The following is a 21,586-nucleotide window of genomic DNA, read 5'->3' on the forward strand; positions in this document are numbered from 1 at the left end:
CATCAGTGTGTTATCAAGATTATTCTCATCCTAAATCCAAAACACAGCACTATACCAGCTCCTAGGAAGAAAATTAACTGTATCCCACCTGAAACCAGGACACCAAGTCTTAAAAGTAGTGCAAAATAAATGTTACCTGTATCCATGCTTTGGTTCAACTGCTGGTCACTTGTTTCTCCATCTTCACTGATATATCCCGGAGGTGGTGTTTCTGTCAAAAAAATATCCACCTATTGGTTCAATGACTGGGGAAATTTGTAAGATTTAGCATTTGGGGTTTTTGTCCTCAAGTCTTCACAAGCTCCATATGATACCTGAATACCAAATTAGAATTTCATTTTGCTGTCCCTTTTTCCTTCCAGTAGGACTTCAAACCCATGACCTGCCTTATTGTCTATGTGAAAACATATCATCTCTTGTATGCCAGTCAATTGCTCAAATATGTTATATAATTAACAGATAATCCTTGTTTGTTCCATTTAATATAAGATACTTTTACTACAATGAGTAACAATTTTGCAATTGTGATCAACAGCTTTCACATTTAGTAGAATTACAAATGAAAAAACCATCTGGTGACTTCTACAAAATAAGTGAGCTGTCTTTATGTAGTATAACCATCAGATCAGATGCCCTCCCACACCTTATAAAAGTTGCTAGATTTAAAGGTTATTTTTCAATTCAGTCCCCAAATTCATTTTTCTTCAATACCCAACAGTTGATTTCACTCATTAGTGATAACTATATTATCAAACTAGTTACACTGCACAAGCTCTATTATCATTATTATTACTTCCAAGCTCCATTAAAACGATCATCTATTCTTTTAACTAGCTTTCTTTAAAGACAGAGTTTCAGAGACCAGAGTAAACTCAGTAACAAGTTTGAAGCATTCTGATACTATAAACTATGTCTAATTCCACAGAAATATCTTCAAAACCCAGGAGAGTATGGTTGTTCCTTTTCTCCATTCAAAATGTACTTTGTAATCCAGATGAGTTAACCAACTGCCTTTCAGGTAATAATTTTCTTTGAACTGGGCAAGTGTCTTTTCCTACATATTAAAGGCAAAACCTGGATTTCTTTAGTGAAAGCGTTTGAAGCTAACTAGCTCTACAATCGCCTTAGAATTGTCTCAGACATCTGAGAGATTAAACACATTTAATCACATTATCACCAAACAGCAGAAATTTAAAGATAAAGCCTTTTGCTTAAGAATTAAAATCAAGTTATATCAAATATGTCTGAGATTTACAGCAATATAGTAAGATCAGAAGGAAGTCAGCAAGAGGTAAACTAGATCAAGTCAGTTGATTAAATAAAAATGATCCGAAAGAATTGTATCTTGGGTTCATTTGTAAAACTAGTGTGCTAAATATAGATGTGACAAAATTCAAGTGAGAATTTAAAAGGAAGATTAAAGGAAATCTTTACTAGCAAGAAGTATGATGACAAAAATCATACTTGTTTTGAACATTTTTACAGAATTCATTGTGATAAAGTGGACTCCACCCATCTCCAAATCATTCATTATAGTTAAGCCCACAGCCATGGTAAAAGGTCAATAACCATTTCCAGTCAAACCCATGCCTCCTGTTTCCAGGTGCTAATCTAGGCTCTTTGGCACAGATTATTTTCCATATCTAGTCTGTCTGAACAGAGAAGATTTCCTCCACCTAGTACTATTAATACTGTTTTATAGAGTCAGAGGTTGAGCACCACCACAACTGGAAATAAATGCTCAAGTGCAGCATCAAAAATTCTTAGCAGAGCTTGAATGCTGCCTGAAGTTTGGACAATGCAGCTCAGCACATCCGTAACCTGAAAGGGAACATACAGCCCCAAAGGCCATCCTGCACCTTCACGATCGCCATCTTCCCAGCTGTAGGCGAAACCAACCTCTCTGTAAACCAAGTACTGTGACAGTATTGTGGTGCAAAACTAGCACCATTGTTAGTCTGGCCTACCACTAAAGAAAACAGTTCTCTGAAACAGGCTGTCAAGACACACAAGACTTATCAGAACCTAGCTAAGTATTCAAGATTAAGTTAGAAAGGTCAAATAAAGTAAGATGCCATTATATGAATACAACAGGAGGGTATCAGTGACAAAGAGAAGGAGGCAAGGTGTGGTTAGCTGCATAAACATTTGAATATCATGTGAATACCCGCAATCGCCTTAATCAAGACTTCCTGCAAATAACTACCTAGTTGCTTTAGCTCATTTCCATAGCACTGGATTTTCAAATGGCAGCTTTCCAGTACGTTGTTTGTAAATGTTATCAAAAGCCCTCAGATTGAGTCAAAAAAGTATACGTAAGTTAAGAAAGCAACACCAACTTCTAGGACCTTAAATTACTCTTTAAAGATCTGCTGTCCCTAGGTGGCAACAAATGTGGCACAAATTAAACAGATGAGATCAAATTCATTGAAATTTTTTGATGCCATTTCAATTCTTGGATACATTTAAAGAAAACCACAAGCAACATCCTGTTTAAACATGTAGATACAACTTGTACATTGCACATATTTGAGTTTCAAGTCAGTCATCTTATTCTTTGTGAGAGTTCAGATCTGAATTTTCAGCTTGTTCATAACATAGCTGCATTAAACATTTATGAGAAAACTTCAGCTTTACTTGGTTTTACACTGCAGGCAACTTCCTGAAGAGATAGGAAACAGGAAGTTGGGGCAGGAAACAAAGGTCACTGATTTTATGTTTCAACAAGGGTACAGGCTTTTGGGTGCGCTATAGCGGATTAGTCTTGGCATTTGTTTTGGGGTGAGGAAGAAGCAAAGAGGGGGAGGAGGAATTCTTAAAGGATTCAATATTGTTAGGTTGTTCTTTCATACTAAAAAGACAAAACTGTATGCACACAATAGTAACAAATACACAAAGCAGACCTTGATCGATTGTGAACTACAGATCAAACCACTTTTTAAGTCACTGTTTTGCAACTTAGTTTTCCCCACATACTACATGTGGTGAGACTGAGCAGCAGTTTACTACTCAATCTCCAATACAAACATATAGGGGTTGCCAAATGCTGTGTAAGACAGGCTTAAAGCATAAGGGGAAGGTCTACTTTGTACTCATTAGCATTTTGAATCTTAAATAAGCTACTGAAACCAAGTAAGCTATTGTGAAACCACAGCAATGTGGTTTCACACATGATCATGTTCTGCAAACAGTGTTCAGGTATTTCCATTGGAATTAATACAGGGAATCAATTAGATTTATTGGTGCATCTTTCAATTAATTTGATCACTTAGGAGGATGAAATGACCATCTTTGTTCCAGTGGCACAATGTTAAGTGTACTGTTTGTGGTGGGAGTTAAAATACCTGGTATGTAATTGCTCTGTGGTTCAATTCCAGCTGGAAAGTTAGTGTTTTCAGGAATGGAATGGGTATAGTCATCAAGAGGCGGAAGCTCCGTTAGAATCTCAGTGTGCCGTGGCACTAGTACGGGAGGCAAGACTGAAAAAGCAAAATTCAAAGCATTAGTAAGACCCTCAAAATACACACTTCTGTGAGCTAAAAGAAAAAAAAAATCTAAAACATCTAATGATTTCTTCAGATGTTTTGAAATTTTCTGACTCTCAGTATTGCTAATACTGCAATTGTACTGCTAGTTACTGGAAGAAACAGATTCCTGAGGTGCCTCTTGAGTAAGACTATTCCACATTAGCAAAGGTAAGTCATCTCTATTCTCCTTGTCATGGAAACTGCTAGCAGTACTGGAAGTGTTTATCAGGTTATTCAACACATTTGTAAAGTAAAGATTTTTCAGTATCTTTACTATTAAAAACTTTCAGGGGATGGTATTCTCAAAAGCTGTATCTCTAATCATCTTGTAATTCTGGCATGAGAAAGCATCATCTTTCTCTATTTTTCATTTAAAACATTACGCTGAACAAGTACGTACAGATGCTGCTACAGAAACTCAGCAGCAGTCTTCCTACCTGGTGTCTCCACTCTCTGGTAGTGGTAAGGGTTTACACATACTTCATCCTTTTTAAGATTAAAAGCATATTCACAGTTTTCAATTGCTTTAAGTTCATGGTGACTGTGAAGATCTGGCCAGCGCCACAAACGACAGTAAATAACATGCGGTAATCCTTTACGATGCGATACCTGTAGACGGCCATCGAGAGATCTATATGGGAAAAATGTTGAGAAGCATTTACAGACTGCATGCTGTCTCTTAGTTGCTCAAGCAACAGCATACACACATGGGATGGGTAGCTTATTTATTCTCAGAATTCAGTGGATTGACACTTAAGTGACATTTATACTCTTGTTAAAAAGCTTCAAATGTGATAAAAATGATGGTATCAAGTATTGTCTTATTTTTGAGCTGCTCAAATTATTGCCAGTGAGTTTAGAGTTCATTAAAAGCCACTTTACCTCCAACTAAGTATATCTAGGGTGATTGCTTCATATTTTTTTTTTAAATGAAGACAGTTAAAAAAATATATATAGTCACACACTTAATAGTCTCTTCCACTGCTAAACCTCAAGGCTTTGCTGTGGCATGGATGCTTTATGGCTTTACACATAAGAATTCTCACATGACTGCAAATAAGCCTATAAGCAGTCAGCTGCCCAAGTGATCCACATGGCAGTATAACTAATGCAAAAAGCATGAATGCTCATCTTGTAAGGGCTGTACAGTTGTTCTTGACTTCATCTGCCTTGCTACCAGCTGAAAGTGTTTTGCTAGTTTTAAGACAGACTGCATATGCTTACACAAATGCAGATGTTTGTTATGGGATGGGAGACAAACCTCAATACACAAATCAAGTAATGCAACATGAAAAAATAAAGACCCTGTTTAGAATTTGCCCACCATTAACTACTGAAGAATTTACAAACAATTTATAGTAGCTCATATCTGAGCCAATTAGCAAGATTTAACTGAAAGCTTGTGGCATACAAAGCAGTTTAAACACTTTGTAAGATTAGGTCTAAAGAATTAAGTATCCCAACTTTGTTAATATAAATACCAAATCACATTAGAGCTTGCATTTAACAAGTCTTCCCATTCTTGAAAAAGGAATATTCCAGAATTAGAGTTTCATTGGTCAAAACATCAGCTGAGAACACTTGGATTTCTACACCGGCAAGCAAATATTTTAAAATGCTGTACCATGAGAGGCCTAGGAATCACTTTAGTCTATTTTACAGCTAAAGCATCCCATTACAGACCCTCCAAAGCCAATCCCTCCCACGATTTCTATGATGCGAGAGAGGGCAGAATATTCACCTGGTTTGTTCAGAGAAGCTGTAAAGGCCTGTTGTATCCCACTGATCTATCGTGTTTGGTGTACTCAGTCCCCAAATTTCAGAGCAAGTGCTGTGCATAAATTGAAAACAAAAACAAAAAATTGATATGAATATGGAACATGGTTATTCAAAACACCATGATGTCAAACATGGAAAAGTGTACAGAATACTTCCTTTCACATAGAAGATAGAGCATTGTTAAGACTTGCATTTAAACTGACATCTCATGCTATATTTTCTATATGAAGGAGGCTATCAAAATGGAACACATGATTCAAGGTAAGTGATAATGTTTTTAAAAGATGAACAAGTTCTCTGATTTTAAGTAGTCAATACAGTTGTAATGTTCCTTAAAACAGGCAAAACTTCCTCAGCCTAGCTCTTATCAAAATTAAATTTTAAAGGGTAGTTTCTGGATTGGGTTTTTTGTTTTTGTTTGTTTTTAAACATAAGCTTCCCTAAGACTTCAGACAAAGGCCATGTGCATCTGAAACTGAACATCACAATCTAACTTTCAGGTACCACCACTTAAGCATTAATCTCATTCTCTCCATGCACATACTAATTCGTTGCTTTTCCCAAAACAGGAAAATTCAGGCTCTGAAGTATCAGCTACAATGTGCTTTTCTTCTCACCATTTTCTGTACTCTCCTTGATTAAAAAACAAAATATTATTTTCCACTGTATACAAGACACAGAATGTTTAACAGTACAGTATTTTAAGTCTTAACTATAGAATAACAAAACTTTAATTACCAAATCAAGCAGGAGGAAAGGAAATACAACTATTTCTTTACCAAACTGGTTCAATGACAAGATCACAACAGTAAAGAAAAAGGAGCCTCCATTAATAGGCACAGACTAAAAGCAGAAGCAGATTTAAGTAAAGCAAGAAAACAGCATAGGCTTGTAAATGGGCAGCACATCTTCAGAATCATAAATCAGCTCTATCACAGACTTGCTCTGTGACCACTGAAAACTGACAGTTTATTTTACATAAGAAACACACAACTAGAATTTGCATCTCAGAAATGAAGCAAATTTGGTTGACAAGCAACTTATAACTCCACTCCTTAATGACAAAGCCTGAAGTCTGACTGGCTGCTACATTACCTTTAAAGTTAATAGCCTCTGAAAAGTTGCAACAGAAAGAAAAGAATCCAAGTTCAAACTCCTGGTTTTAAATATAGGCTTTGCTATTTAAATTTAAGCTACTAAGCTTAGCTGATACACTCACAAGTTTGGATTGAGTGTTCAAGGGAAGAAAAGTGAAGCAGGTATTTTTATTTCTTGCCCCTACACAGAGAAAATTCATTAGTGTTATGAAACAAGAGAGAAGACAGCACAGCACTGTACTTAAAACCACTTTCGGGGCTGACAACCACCTCAATTCCATGATGACTTTAATAAAACATAAGCATGGGCTACTGACAAAGGGTTCTCATCCCCTTCTTGCCTCGTCCCACATGCCTCATTTCTAATGCCATCCCAGGGAGGCTGAAATGTCTGTACAATTGAGCAGCAACCCAAATCAATGAACTGGCTATCTGACCACAGAACATGCAGCTGAAAATTAATGTTTTAGTTACTTTTCAGCCAGATCAGTTCTTCTCTATTCACTTTGGAGCTACATAAGCACTACAAAGGAGGAGCAAGAGCATAATTTTGGGCAGCAGCCTGCATTTATCACAAATAAAATTGTTGAATAAAATATGGCCTTTGAGATTTTATTGATTATGGACACAAGTAAAATCTTGTACTAGATGACTTTTTGTCTAGTAGAGAGCAGCAGAGCCACATGCAAAGGCCCATTCTGACATACATCCAGCTATTCAAGAGAGCCAACTGTCCTGAACAAGTTTACATCCATCTCAGACACAGGCAGCATCACAGCTCTCCAGAAACAGAGTGGGCAGAAGAGGGATACCGACCATCACTGCATCAGTAAAGCCTGCAACCTCTTTTTCATATTCCTAAGACACCTCCAGGACATTGGGCTGCCAGAAGCTGCGTAAGGATTGAAATAGTTGCCCTGAAGACATACAGGCAACCTGTGGGACACCAGGGAGCATCCCTGCACTGTACTGTGTCCTTAAATATGCACCACTACTGCTGGTAAGACAGATAATCATGCACATTAAATTAGAAGAACAATCAGCAGACACAAAGCCTACTGCATATTAATTGACACAGTCAGCTCTGACAGCTTACTACCTTTGGGCAACGGATCCTTTATACAAAGCAGTGCTCCAAAGCTGATGCTGTCACACAGATTACATGTTCCCAAAATTGTGGGGTGCATCACTGGTGTAAGTGTGACATGCCATGCAGTTGCTACACAAGACTTAAGACAGCACATGCAAAAGTAAAATTTTATAGCCCTTGACAAAGCACAATGAACAGGAACAGTGCTTTTTAAAACATATCCATGTTTTACTGGCTCATCTACACTAGGACTATACTCCAATTCCAATAATCCACAATCAAACACTGAAGAGCCTACAGGAAATCCAATAAAGTCAGCTCAACACAGCTCTTACTGTTCACTGGAAGAAACATCTGAGGAAATAAAGTGGTCTCCCCACTCTCCTGCTCACGTAAAAGATCCACTGCCTAAAAGATGTAAGACCATCCCTGCACCACATCACCCAGACAGTAAACTAGGGCTCTTATATTCACGCATGCACACACCAAATCAGAATGAAATTCCTCACAACCTAAAAAGCATACTTCATACACAGAACTTCCATGAAAGGCCAAGGTATGTTCATTCATATGCAAGCAATAGCATGACGGAGGGCAGACACTCCTACTCATCCCAGAAAGGTAGTGGCTGGAAAGAAGGTGACTGCATTCTGGAAGACGTTTAAACAAGCACTGAAACCGTCTAAAAGGGAGACAGGAGGTACAGCCTCTGTAGTAGTACAGAATTACTGCCCCAAAATAAATAGGAGGCATTCTCTCCTAAACCTACCGTCCTGAAGCGTCCCAAATCCCTTGTGATGTGAAGAGTCCTTCTATGCCTTAGTCCATAAAGAATTTGGGAGAATCAAGGACTAACACTAACACTGTACTCATAGTTAAGTCTTGTCTGGAAACATTCCCAGGCCCTGGAACATGATCATGTATGCTAGAAAGCAGCTAGGACATTCCCCAGCACTGGGCCATGCCAATTACTGTTCTCCCACACAATTCCTGCGTTTGTGAGTCGCACACCATTGGGACCACTCGCACTGGGCAGTTCAGATGCAGCCACCCTGCTCTGGTAGCTAAGAGATTAAGAGTATGGACGAGGTAGTCCTGAGCCAGTTGGCCACGGTGCCTGGGAACATTAATTTATTAGGAGGGAGGCAACCAAGACATATCACCATTTCATCTTTAGAAAGCAGACCGCCCTCAAACCAAAGTCTAGAAACACACTTCGGGCTTCATGTTTTACCAAACGGGTTTTTGGTTTTGAACTCACTGTATAGTGCAGCACTGGTAAGCCACCATTGTTTCCAAAATATAATTTGGCTCCTGCATCCAAGCTGTACTTAAATCTTTCCTGTGTAGACAGCACTTAAATATACTCCAAAAAACAAGGTTAAAAGCTAATATACTTCCTCCCACCAGAGCAGATACTTTCATTCCAAGAAGCATTTTCATTGCTGTTCTCAAAATTATTTGTCTGTTGACAGAAACGAGGTCAACTATACAAAAAGCTAATATTTTTATCTTTTCAACACTAGCTTAGATTAGCAAGTCACCATGTTCTGTGGCCTCTAGCACTCCCAGAGCAAGCTTGCTTGAATACTAGATTGCTGCTTTTGGAGACTCCACAAAATAAGTGAATTTATTATAAAGGACTTGAGAGATATAAAGCATCAAATTGGCTCAGTTTCCCAGGTGTTTTGAAGTTCTAACAAAAGAAAACTATTTCCTAGAGAAATGAGAAATACTCAAAGGATACTTGCAAGGAATAACAACTACTCTTTGAGACCCAGGGATTTTTAGGGAAAAGTCAAAGTCTAGCAGACATCCGGTTAAGCTGCTACACACTAAATCTGGGACAACTCAGTCCCGCAATTCCTATCTTGAGACTGACCAGAGGACTGATATGGTAAAGAAAGGGTCAGACAAGTTGTTACCAGGTGGAATCGAAGCTACTTCTGTCGGAGCCTTTCCCTAAGTGGAAAGGGTTGCAAGAACTGGCATTTCAACCTGACTTATCTGCTTATAAGTAGCAGCATCTCAGATGATATTGTGCAATTCTGGCAAGAATCTTTAATGTGGCTATCAGCATGCAACAGCACACAGTATGCCTTCACTTCTTCCATTTCATCATTTCCTTTAACAGGAAAGTCTGAGTTCCAAAAAATCCTACTCTGGGCAAGAAATTACCTAAACAGCAAAGAGCTGTAGCAATGCTTTACAGTTTTGAGACAAAGTGCAAAAACTGCCTTTCTGTAATACAGAAAATACTGACACACGCAAGAAAAATGTGGCCACAGGAAAAACCTAAATATCAAAGATGACCAAAAAGTATTTGTATTGCCTAGTCTACATATCATGGATGATGTTCCCAATCAGCATCAACAGTGCAAACTATCTTAGTGGAATAATAGTACCTGTAAGCCTACTACAAAACTGGACTATCAAGTCCCTGTTCAAATACAGATGAATTATTGATCTGCCCATGAAGAATGAACATGGACAAGTGTGGTTTGTGCCACACTCATAAGAAAGCAATGATTGCTTGCTTTAATGTATTGTATCCCTATTGGAGGAATCAAAGTCCATATCAAAATCCATAATAACCAGATATGAACTACATGGGATGAAACAGTCTAAAGTAACACACTATAGTCACATTCAAGAGTCCAAAAATACAGATGGACATCATCTCAACTGGAACACACTGCCCAATAGATTCTTGTATTTGCAATATGATTAGGTGGCAAAGGACACTGACCCATCTAGGTGAAAAAAGGAACAGGATAAGGTGACCATTACCAACCAGCATATTAGTCTGTGACAGTACGACCTCATCTTAGTGAATATAGAAAGCCATTCACATCCTGGCTTGCAGTGGCAGTAATTCTAAGTTAGAAACTTCAGTAGTTGGAGATGCAGCTACACAGAACAATCCACAATCCCCTCGCTGGTATCCAGACACCAACTAATAAAAGCCACTTCAGGTTGGTACTCAACCTAGGCTGCTTGATTAGGTTCAGTTTCTCAGGACAGTTAAAAGCCACATGTACCAATTTGTAGATCCAAGCAAGTATGTGCAAGTACTGTCCAAAGAGTCATGACCACAGCATCAAACAAGCTGGTGCCTACACATGGCACTGCACATACTCCAAGACATCCCTGTACTTTCCCCAAATGCATTTGCAAAACAGAAGATACAACCAGGGATAAAGGTGGTAGGTCTCATCAATAATACTCAGTTATAGAGATGCTGTTTTGAGGCTATAGTTGAAAGAACCCGAAGCCCAGCAGAGTTTTAAACAGTACCCTATGTGCACCAAAACTGTCACACATGCTTAGGCTGGTATCTGCATATTACAGGTTGTTGCTACTATGAATTTATTACCAGTTTTCACTGAGACACAGAATGAACAAAGCAACTATCCTACCACTATTTACAGTATTGACAATGCTGTGTGCTCTAGGTATTTTTGTACTAAATGAAGTGCTTGCAACAAGTATGACATCAGATGAAAGTAGGCAGAACCACTTCAAAGATATTTATATATTAAGTACCAGAAACTCTATGCAGAAGTTGTTAAATATTGGCACAATTCATACATAACTACAATTCCACTTTCTTCTTCAAAGTCTTGCAAAGAAGTGGAACAGCTCTAAAGGAGCTAAGAGACACAGATCAGTTGACAGCCTCCTCTTTACCTGAAGTGGTAGCGCTAGAAAGACTACAAATAAAGCCTGAAATGCAAATTGCATCACACTAGTCAAAGCCCATATTATACAGGAATCATTATAGAATGGTCTGGGACATTTAACTTGCTTATTTGTTAAGTATTACACTGAACCCCGAACATTTTTTGAATCTTTCATATCTTTCAGAATCTACAGCCACTAACAAGTTTACAAGTCCATGTTCAAGGAAGTCTTCTCCATTTGTCTTTCTCCTGCATCTTATAATGACAAGCCTTTCTTCCACTGAATCTGTCTGTCCCTATGTTTTCTGAGGCATTTGCAGTACTGGAGCTGTGACTGAAATGAAAAATAGTTTCAGTAAACTGTGATAGTACCCCATTTATCTGTTTTAAAATGGGAGACGAGAATGAAAGTTTTCAAATTCTAGAATTCTCATGCAAAGTCTTCCCTACCGATGTGAGACTGACATTTGTTTTCACTCACATTTTCACTCAGAGACTAAAACAAGAAAAATGCAACAACAGAAGAGATCATGTTTTCACTTGAACTAGAAAAGTTACTTCACACACACAAACACCTTTATACCAGCCTAACATTTCTAGGACTTACTACCTTGACTGAGATTTTGTCAAGGGGGCAGAAAAGAGGTGCATAATTTGCTTCAAGAGCTACACCAAGCTATCCAAAATGGAATTACAGCAGTAAGAAATGGTCACTAGATTTATGGAATTCCATTTTTTCATAACAAATGGGCAAATGCCATTGCTTTAACATTGCTCATGGCTGCTTCTGTAAAATTTGCTTGAGAAAACAGGTTATAGTCTATAGACTGAAGATCTGTACCTTGCATACTAACTTTTTTTGTTTGTTTTAAATCTTGCTATGCAAGATCTTAGATCCAAGACTTTATACAGCAACATACTGAGCAGTAAACCAAGGTGGGAACACTGCTATATTGACTTAGGCTCTGGTTCATCACTGGTGTAGCTGGATTGAAAGTTGTACTCCTGTGAAGACACTGTCCATTACTCCACTGGTACTAACTTTGAGAAAAGTCAATTGACTAATGGATGAAAGAACAGAATCCTTCCTCTCATACCAGTTTTCTTCCTGACACAACTGGGGTTCAACAACCCATAAAGCTGTGAGAGATATACCAAACCTTTGGAACTAGCTCAGAGAGGGTCTTGAAAACAACAGTAACAGGAAAGACTGATTTGAAAGGCTTAGGTGTAATATAGATGAATCAAGTCAGCAATTAGAGTTCATTGGCTTACATACAGTATTGTATTCAGCACAGATGACAGTTCCTACCAAATCTGCCTGGTCATGGTTTCCTTAATTCTGGGTTTCAAATTAAAATGTGTGTAGCTGCTTTTATATTCTGACTTGACAGTCCTTTCTATATACTGGCAATTAGCATTTCTCCCTGCTACAGCCTAAAATGTCTATGTACCAGCCAGTAGCAATCCTAATTATACTATCTGTCAAACACCACCTCGGCTAGCTGTATAGCCAGTTGTCTGAACAAAAGCTTACTGTAAAGTGTAGTTTGGCTGACCTAAGTGTCTCAACTACTGAAATGTATGTTGCTCATGGATTCTTTTCCCCGTGCTGGGGGTGGCAGGGAAAAGGTTATTTGCACTATGCTCACTTAGAAAACATTAGAGAGATCTGCAATAACAATACAAATGTTGTTGCTTTCATGAGATACCTACCCTACTCCTCTTTGAATCCTACATCATTTCTGTATCCCTGCAAAATTGACCAATCTTTTTACTTGCATCTCCATCATCCCATATTACAGTGACAAAATGTCATCTATTCACTTAAGTGTACATAACCAGGCATACACATTCATCAAATAGCATTACTCAAAGCTACAGCAGTTCATTCCTGCTTGTGAATGATGAGAAGTTACACAGAGGTCCTGATCTCATTTTCTTGCAACAGAAAATTTAAAGATTCAGTTATTCGGCATGAAATGATTCTTCTTCTAAGCACCTGCAAGAGGGATGAGCTAATATCTTGACCAATGCTGAATAAAAAGCACAAATGTGAATTGCTCTTAAAAACGATGTACACAGATCGCAATGGCACTCATCCTAGAGAGGAGCTGGACAAGATTCTTCCATGGAAACCATTCTGTGATAGACACTGGGACAGAAAAGCAGACCCCTAGGAAAGTTCTGTTAAGGGTAGTATTAGCAACCAGAGTTAATGGATATTTACACATAAGCACAGGCGGGCAGTTAGTTTGCTAACAGATTCTCCCATTCTTCAAAGGAGAAACAGAGCCTGTTAAGTCTAGGAAAAGGATATTAAGTAATGTCTAAGAGAGTCCTGAACTTCAGAAAAGAAAGCTCTCTCAGAACTGAAAGCACAGGTTTCTCAGTACAAACTCAACAAAACAATAGTAAAAGTGGCAGCTGGGGCACTCAGCTCCCACAATTATGAGTGCTTCCCCAAGCGTCTCCAAGCCCTTAGATTTACTTTAAGCAATTGGCCTTATATACAGTAAAAAAGCCTTATTTACCCTCTCCCCCAGAATCCAAATGCAGGAAGTCATTGAACAACCCCCATTTACTTCAGCTTAAATTTTAAGGATGTCCACAGGGGACACAAAAGTGGAATGTGAGGTACAAAAGACACTGTTATAGCCTAACATCTGAGCCACCCATTGCTCATTTCAGGGCCAGTAGCTAGTTTCTTCCAGTTTTGCAGAGTGCCAGGCCAACAAGTCATCTTGATGAACAGTATATGCTTCTGTTGCCTTTTCTAAAGGCACACTTCTTTCTGGTCACATGTTCAACAAACTGCCTACAAAGGCAAAAATACAGATATAAGGCAGGCCTCTTCAAAGCACTTTATCCTCCTCCCTTCTCCCAAATCCTGACATACTATCCCAGTGCTGTCAGACAACAAAGCAGCCAACAACAATCAGTGTTACCTTTATTTTTCTCTTGATGCTAGGAGATGCTGGAAGGATAGCACCTTGAAGTTCAAGAGCAATTTTGCCATGGAAACCAAGCAGAAGTCAAATATTTATTTCTTTTCTTGTTGTGCATATGGTCTGTTCAGATGCAGATCCTATCAAGGAGTCTTTACTCTCTGTTCAAAGTGAGGTGGAGAGCAGCCTGCAAACTTGTAAGCTTCTAAATGGCAAGGTCAAGCAGTGCAGAGATGGTGTTCAGGACTGAGAAATAAAAAGGCATGCAATACAGCTTGGCCTCACTTAAGAGTCAGCAGGGAGCTGGCCACAAGTCTTATGCTAGAGAGACTGAAGATGGGGAGCATGCAAAAGCAGCCTACAGAAATCATGAGCTAACAGCTTTGCTGGGAAACTTGCCCTACAGTTTCCCCACTCCCAACATAACACTACAGCTTTCAGCAGCTGCAATTTTTATCTCAAACTCTGAAGCAGTCTTACTGGAGATAAGATGAACCACAACACAGATTTACTCCCCCCAATCATATGTTCAAAAAAAGCCATCAAAAACCAGCAACTTCTAGATGCCCTGCATCTAGTGAGGATGACAGATATACAACAGCATTCACAATGGCAGCTCCCCAAGACTAACCAGGCAGAACAAAAAAAAAAAAAGATATTATCATGTGGACCCACAAGCTCTGAGGACATGGATGTTTGTACTTTAAGATGGCATTCTTGAAGTAACTTTGAATTCCTACACTGCTTTCATTTGTTACACTGATATCCAATAAAGGTTTTCTGATTGCTGTATTATTTTGCAGTTTCTCACAGTATCTTCAGAAATTTAAATACAGCACTTCAACTGAGATAGAAGCTTGCAAGTTTGAAATTCCCATAGCTGAAAGTACTGTGTTCATTACATGTCTGAGTGAACTCATGTTGAAGATAAGTTATCTTTATTTCATCTGAGAACACCACACCTGAAAATGTCTTCAGACTTTCTGACAAAAGCTCTCTAGAAAACACAAGACCACCACCTCCTAAAATAAATAAAGGATCAAAACTCTATTATTGGAGTAAAGGAAGCATAACCAGGAACACATGCTCCAAAAATGTCCATTTAGGAAAAGAATCAGAGCTCCGGGTAGCTAGCAAGATGTTGTACTGCATCATGTAGCAGGCGGCTATGAAGCAAGTATGTTCAGCAACTCAGTCTAGCTGAGAAATCACCATCTGTCCTCCACGCTCATTATACCATGCCTATGAAAACAGTTGATCAAGCAATTCCTTTCTAATATTTAAATTACCACTGAAATGCTCCAACTAAAGAGACATAACTAGCACAGTCTTCCAGACTGGGAACAACGTCAAGCTGTTAAATACCTTTCTTTTACTTACAAGTTACATAAGGAATTAACAACCTAACAGATTCATCTCAATTTCATTTCACACCACATGTGGTTACTTTTTCTTTTTTCTGTTTTGTATTAGTAAGCAATATCATGCAGCAGGTTAAGATGACACCCAATGCAGTTTCACAGATTAATGTTCTGTATCATCCTTAACAGACCTAAACAGAGTCAGAAGTATCAAAGGACAAAGTACCTTTGTAGGAAGACACATCCATCACAATACTGGCTGATCTATCCACAACAAATTGGTTTGTTAACAGTAAATAGCAATCTCATAGAAGATCATACTTTCAAAAGACATAAACTGAGCTTGGCACACACATTTCAAGAGACTAGCACCAGACAGACATTAAAAAAAGTGACCTTTATCTCAAGTTCTCTAACCACTATTAGTCATAGTAGGTGCAGTGAAAGCTTTTCCCACAAGCTAACAGGTACAGCTACCAAGGGCTAAGTCAAATAATTTTTCCTCAAGTAGTCCGTCATCCTTCAAGCGGGTGAGTGGCTGATGCTACCACGAGTGGGTTGTTTTGCAACTGATGGACAGCTGAAAAAAAGATCTGACATTTTGATTAACCTTCTCAAACTAGTGGGTGTTTGGGGTAGTGAGGGGGAGGGATTAGCTCTGCAAGACATTCATCTTGTCCACATTCCTTGAAAAAAAATATGCTAACTTGGCAAAAAGATTACTCTTGGAACAACAGTTACAGGATCTTTTAATACCTCATTTCAAACTGAAGCTGCCTCTGGACAGCTTCCCCTATGAATTACACACCCACCTCAAGAAACCCAGGAAGACAAGTGAACATAGTAGGTTCAAGTAGCACCAATTTTTTGAGCCATAGAGGAAGCTTCCCCAAGCAATGTATTGAGGAAGAGAAGTGAATGGTACTTCGGCCATGACTGTTACATCATTTTGATAAATATGTAAATACAAAAATTAAGTCTGGCACTGACATTACCTTCACTCACAGCAACACCCATACTTTATAAGAAATATTAAAGAAAATTCACAACTAGCAAGGAAGCCATAAAAAGACTTGAGTTTCAGTGTTCAGGTACAAGAAAGCAGTATTTTATTTTTAAGATTAACTTAGCATGTTTGCCGAGATATTATATTGCCTTATATGCTTAGCAAAGGCAAAAATCAAGAAAGCAACTTAATAGCCAAGGTGCCTAACTACAGGCCTCTGCTCTCCTCAGGCCCAGAACAGAATACAGGACCCCACGTTAGATACTACTGACAGAAAATCTGAGTATGCAGGGGACACCCCTACAACAAGAATCAAAATCTATTTCCTGAGCTTCGCTGCCTAGAGCTAGACAGAAAGGAAGTGTTAAGATCGTGGACAAGTCCTAAAGTCTTCGGCATCTTGCTCACAATCCACACCCAGAATATGCATCTGAAGATGATGCCTACAAGCACTCTTGCCTCGTATGCAATTGCTTAACAGTTAAAGCACTTCCCCAGGACATCCAACAGTTTCTTTTCCTCACTCCACCTAACAGGAGTCAACCCTGATCTACCACCATCTGCCCTCTGCTGAAGTGACAGTTGCCCTGCTCTCTGTCCTACTGCAGCCAAAAGAGATGAGAGTTTCAAAGGCTTGAGGAACATTAGCATTCAAATAAACAGTTATGTGGCTTCTTGCTGCAAGGAGAGCTGCTTAAATCCTTCCTGAAATGTCTGTGGTTGTTGGCCAAAATGTCGAAGGGTTCCCACATGATGAAAAAACACCCTGACACTGGGCTCCAGTAAAAATGTCTTCCTATCATTGAACAGACTATTACAGCATTTTTAAAATGGCTGCCACCAATGCAGCTTGCAACAGGCACAATCACTTTAGTAGGCCTTTTGTTCTCCTACTATATTCATCTAATCAAGACATATAGGGGACAGCAAAACATTGATTTTTGGTTACTAACTGTGATTAGACAGGGCATCAGTCTGCAAGACAGGTACATGGGACATATGCAGAACATTAGACACTCAAATTAAATACAAAGGAACTAAAAAGGTATTTTCATTATTAGCTTCGTGGAATTCATCAGAATGAACACCTTGAAGGGCTGTATCAGGGGAGAAATTAAGTTTATATTCAAATCTCCCCCACTATAATAGAAGGGGAGATTTATTACAGAAAGATGTAAAGACCTATCAATAAGCTTCAGTGGTTGAATGCTGCACTGCTGTAAGCTTACACAAACACAGCAAGGTTCAGAAGTGGTTCTTGGAAAATGCAGTTGAAGTCCATGAAATTAACATTTGAGTTGTCTACTAAAGAAAAGACTTTTTCAAGTAAACACCCAAGTCTCAAACATCATTTCAAACACAACTTTCCATGCCACAAAGCTGAAAGATTCCACATTCTTTGTTCAAAATTTCCAAACTACAGCATGAGTTAAAATTATTTCAAATATCAACAGATGAACTTGACTTGAAGCCTCCCACAACACTAAGAGGAAGTGAAGACCAGTTCTGGGATGTACCTCACCAATTCAACTAAACAGTAACTTAGAAATTCTGCATTTAAGCAAAACTCAGAGTTTGCTTCTTTTGCATCAGGCTTTTCTCTATCCAGTATCTAAGAAAAGATAACCCAACCATCCAAAGAAATGGTCAGTTTACCTACAATTACAGGCAAAGGCTCCAAATGAAAGCTTTCAATTCTTGACCTATTGAAACTTGCTTGTATGTTTCAGAATAAAAAGCCACAATTTGGGGGATCTTTTCTGAACAAACACTGAAGTCAGATTACTGTGCAGCACTTGTCCAAGGGGATTTCCCCAATCTCATTGTTCTTCTGCCAACTTTGAAGCATATGCAGCGAGATGTGAACTTACTCCAGCTCCCAATTGTTCTCTTGTATCCTGCCAGTCTGCTTCAAACAATGCAGCATGACAGAAGCCAACGAAAGCTGTTCATGATGATACTACAGCATTGTATACTGTAAATTTTAGAAGTTTTCCACCAATCAGCACTGCAACCAAGTCAGAGTAAGTGAACAGAGACAAGTAGTAAACAAGACATGGGAAATTATTAAATTAGCAGGTGTAGATTACAAGCAGGATTAAATCAGTAGGGAACCTGTTAACTAGCTATTTGTGTTCAAAGCTGCAGCAGTAAAAGAACTGCAGTACATTGTTTATCCTATAAATTCTTCCTAGACTAACAGCCTGAGCTACACAATTGGGAAGTTTTTCCCTGTAAAATTGCTCTGGTTGTCATAAAACATTCACACTAGTAAAAAACAGCGCTCAAGTGTTTTGTTACAGTACCAAGAAAACTAAATTGGCTGACTTCTACAAAAGAAGACTATAATGAGGAGAGGAATCTTTGCCACACTGAATAGTTGGCCTGATATAAAGACACTAATTACCACAGTAAACCAGGGCATAGTTTAGCATTGACTTGGGCTGACTAAAGCCCCAATTCCTTTATTGCAGAAAAATAAGTACTATTTATGAGATAATTTGGGGCTCATTATTGACAATAAAGCACAGTCAACTTTTTTTTTTTGAAAGACCAACATGTCTTCTTAATGGTAGCATGAAGTATCAGATACAGATATTATTCTTCCTAGTTAGAGCTTTGTACCGGGATCCACTGAGCAGGTAAGTCGCTAAAGTAATCACAAGTAGCTATTTTTCATTTGCTTAAAATTCAGCAGCCCCAACATCAGTTGTTAACCTGCCAAACAATTAATGGCATATAAAAAAAAAAAAAATCAAGCAAGCTTTAACAGTTATTTTTTATTCTGACTCTTCCTGCTTCTTACCATTAAGGCAATCCTAATGAGGAGCAACAGTAACTTGAAGCTAAAACTTCCACAAATTCCAACAACTTTTCACCCCTAAATTTGCTTTCTGTATCACTGATACTCCTCCAATGGGAACAATGCCTTAAACTTACACTCCCTAAACAAATAATTCAGCTTATACCAGGGAGGTGAAGAAGTGGCATTATCACATGCCTTACAAAAATTCATCTCAATTTATAGACTGAAAAGTGACAGCAAATTAAAAACTTGTAAGGTTACCTGGGAAAAAGCAGCGGAGCCAAGGCCAGAATTCACATCCCCCAAGCCTTTATCCAGTGTTCTAGTCATACAACATAGTCCCCAAAATTCAACAATTTTTCCTCCTGACTTGAGAGGCAAGCTCCTTTAAATTATGCAGCATTTTGCTATTGGCTAAGTATCTTGCACATTTATATTTTTACATATTGACCTACCTCAAATGACATATCAATGCTTTCTGCTTGGCATACCAACACTGTAACAAATTATATGGATAAGTCACATGGCTTCCTGAATTGCACAAGCTTAAAACTGGCAGCCCTAGGTTTCTTTGTTTAATACTCCAAGACTAACTTTTTCAGGATGACATCAATATTATAAGACGCTGTAACCTGAACTATGTCTACACTAAAGCTTAACCTTAGTTACAGCAATTCAGTCCTCAACATCAGCCACAGCTGTGCAAACCAAGTTAACAGTTATGTTTTAGTATTTTTAATAAAATCTTACAGTTGAATGCAATCACTACTCTTAATTTCAAACACTGCATTAGAAGGCTAGAAAACTTAAGTCTTCAAATTCATCTTCTAAAGAATGACTTACCTGCACTAGAGCAAGGTCCCAACTGCTGTAATACACAGTGTCTACATGGTGCCCTACTGACGCACATATATTCTTCTGTACACAGATATCAGGAATAAGGTCTTGCTGCTAAAGTGGCCATTCAAATAGGAAGTGTTGGTAGAGGAAAGATACGCTATTAGAAAAAAATGCATTATCTTATGCTCGTATTAATCCTGCATCCTACCCTACATATCAAATACACTGATGCTATGAATCAAACAGGAGAAAGCAAGCATAATTTAACTTGAGGCTATAATTTTTAAAACAGTTTTGTAGTTCAAGGAAATGTGTAAGAGTAGATTTCAAACAGATGCAGGTAGTGTCACCAACACTGATTGCTTACCTCAAATTTAGAAATTAAATTTCATAGAGACTTGAAGTCAAACTTGACATGAATTTTTATTTCCCATTGTATGTCCATGCATCGTCTAAAGGTGTTCTGCAACCTAGAATTTAAGCATGTAATTTTACATATATATAATTAGGGCCAGCATCCTTCTGTCTACAATGACACCATCCTGAACATTTGGAAACTAAGAAGGGCTGGACCCATTTATCTTTGGGCAGGAGATGGTCTTGGAAAACCAGGTGCCAGCTTCTGCCACCCCACCTCCGAGACAGACCCCAAGGAAGTTAGTGCAGTCTCTCAGAGCACTCTTGTTCTCTCTCTGCACACTAACCCAGACCGCACAATACAGCACTACAGAACATGGACCAGTTGAAAGCTGTCATCGTAAAATTATTGAAAAATTCTCAACACAGATTAGACGACACTGCAAAGCGTCAGAAACACCTCCAAAGTCAACTGCTTTGCACTCGCCACTTTCAGCAACAACAGACTGTTTCTCTTGCAGGATCATCTCTTCACATTTTGTGTTCAGGCTATGCAGGTGGACTCTATTCACCTGGCAAGCAGCTGCCTGGCTGTTTGCTAGGCTTGACATTCAGGATGCACAACACTATTTACTAAGAGGAAGTCAGGAAGCTACACAGCAAGCTGTTAGATGAGTACGTACACATGGGGCAAACTCTGAGATGAAGAGATGTCACATACAACAGGAAGCCACTGCAAAGCACACCATCATTCTGTCCTTACTGCCCTGCAGAGGTCAAAGCCTGGCGCGACATGCTTGGAAAGCGCCAAGAGCTTCCTTTAGTCTTTTACAGAGAATGTAGAGACAACATTCAAGTCCCACCATAATTACAGGACTGAGAAGAGCAAGGGCAATTTGATCCTCCTGCTACACCTTTCCAGTGAACACATCCAAAATCTTCATGGCACCAGCTATCACAAGGAAAATCAGGGGATTTTGAAGCTAATCTTGGCCAACGCTCCCCAAAAATCTCAGCCATCTCTTGCCATACTTCCAGGGAAGATCTCTCTGGCTTTGTTCTAAAGCATTATTTTTATTGAAATTCCAACAA

General features: G+C 38.8%; 1 protein-coding gene across 5 annotated transcripts in view; it reads right to left on the minus strand.

Moving 5' to 3' along the window:
• The window catches only part of SMAD2 (SMAD family member 2), a 48,517-nt gene that overhangs the window by 10,733 nt on the left and 16,198 nt on the right, over window positions 1-21,586 (minus strand). For 4 of the 5 annotated variants that reach the window (XM_075488788.1, XM_075488786.1, XM_075488789.1 and 1 more), the window contains 4 exons: window positions 5,269-5,358; window positions 3,965-4,158; window positions 3,345-3,479; window positions 137-211 (listed from right to left, as the gene is read on the minus strand). In XM_075488788.1, coding sequence (XP_075344903.1) covers window positions 137-211; window positions 3,345-3,479; window positions 3,965-4,158; window positions 5,269-5,358 — 494 coding nt within the window. The remainder of the gene's footprint in view (window positions 1-136; window positions 212-3,344; window positions 3,480-3,964; window positions 4,159-5,268; window positions 5,359-21,586) is intronic. The other variant, XM_075488790.1, reaches the window with a different exon arrangement.

Source organism: Mycteria americana (assembly GCF_035582795.1).
Source record: "Mycteria americana isolate JAX WOST 10 ecotype Jacksonville Zoo and Gardens chromosome Z unlocalized genomic scaffold, USCA_MyAme_1.0 Scaffold_18, whole genome shotgun sequence".
NCBI lineage: Eukaryota > Metazoa > Chordata > Aves > Ciconiiformes > Ciconiidae > Mycteria > Mycteria americana.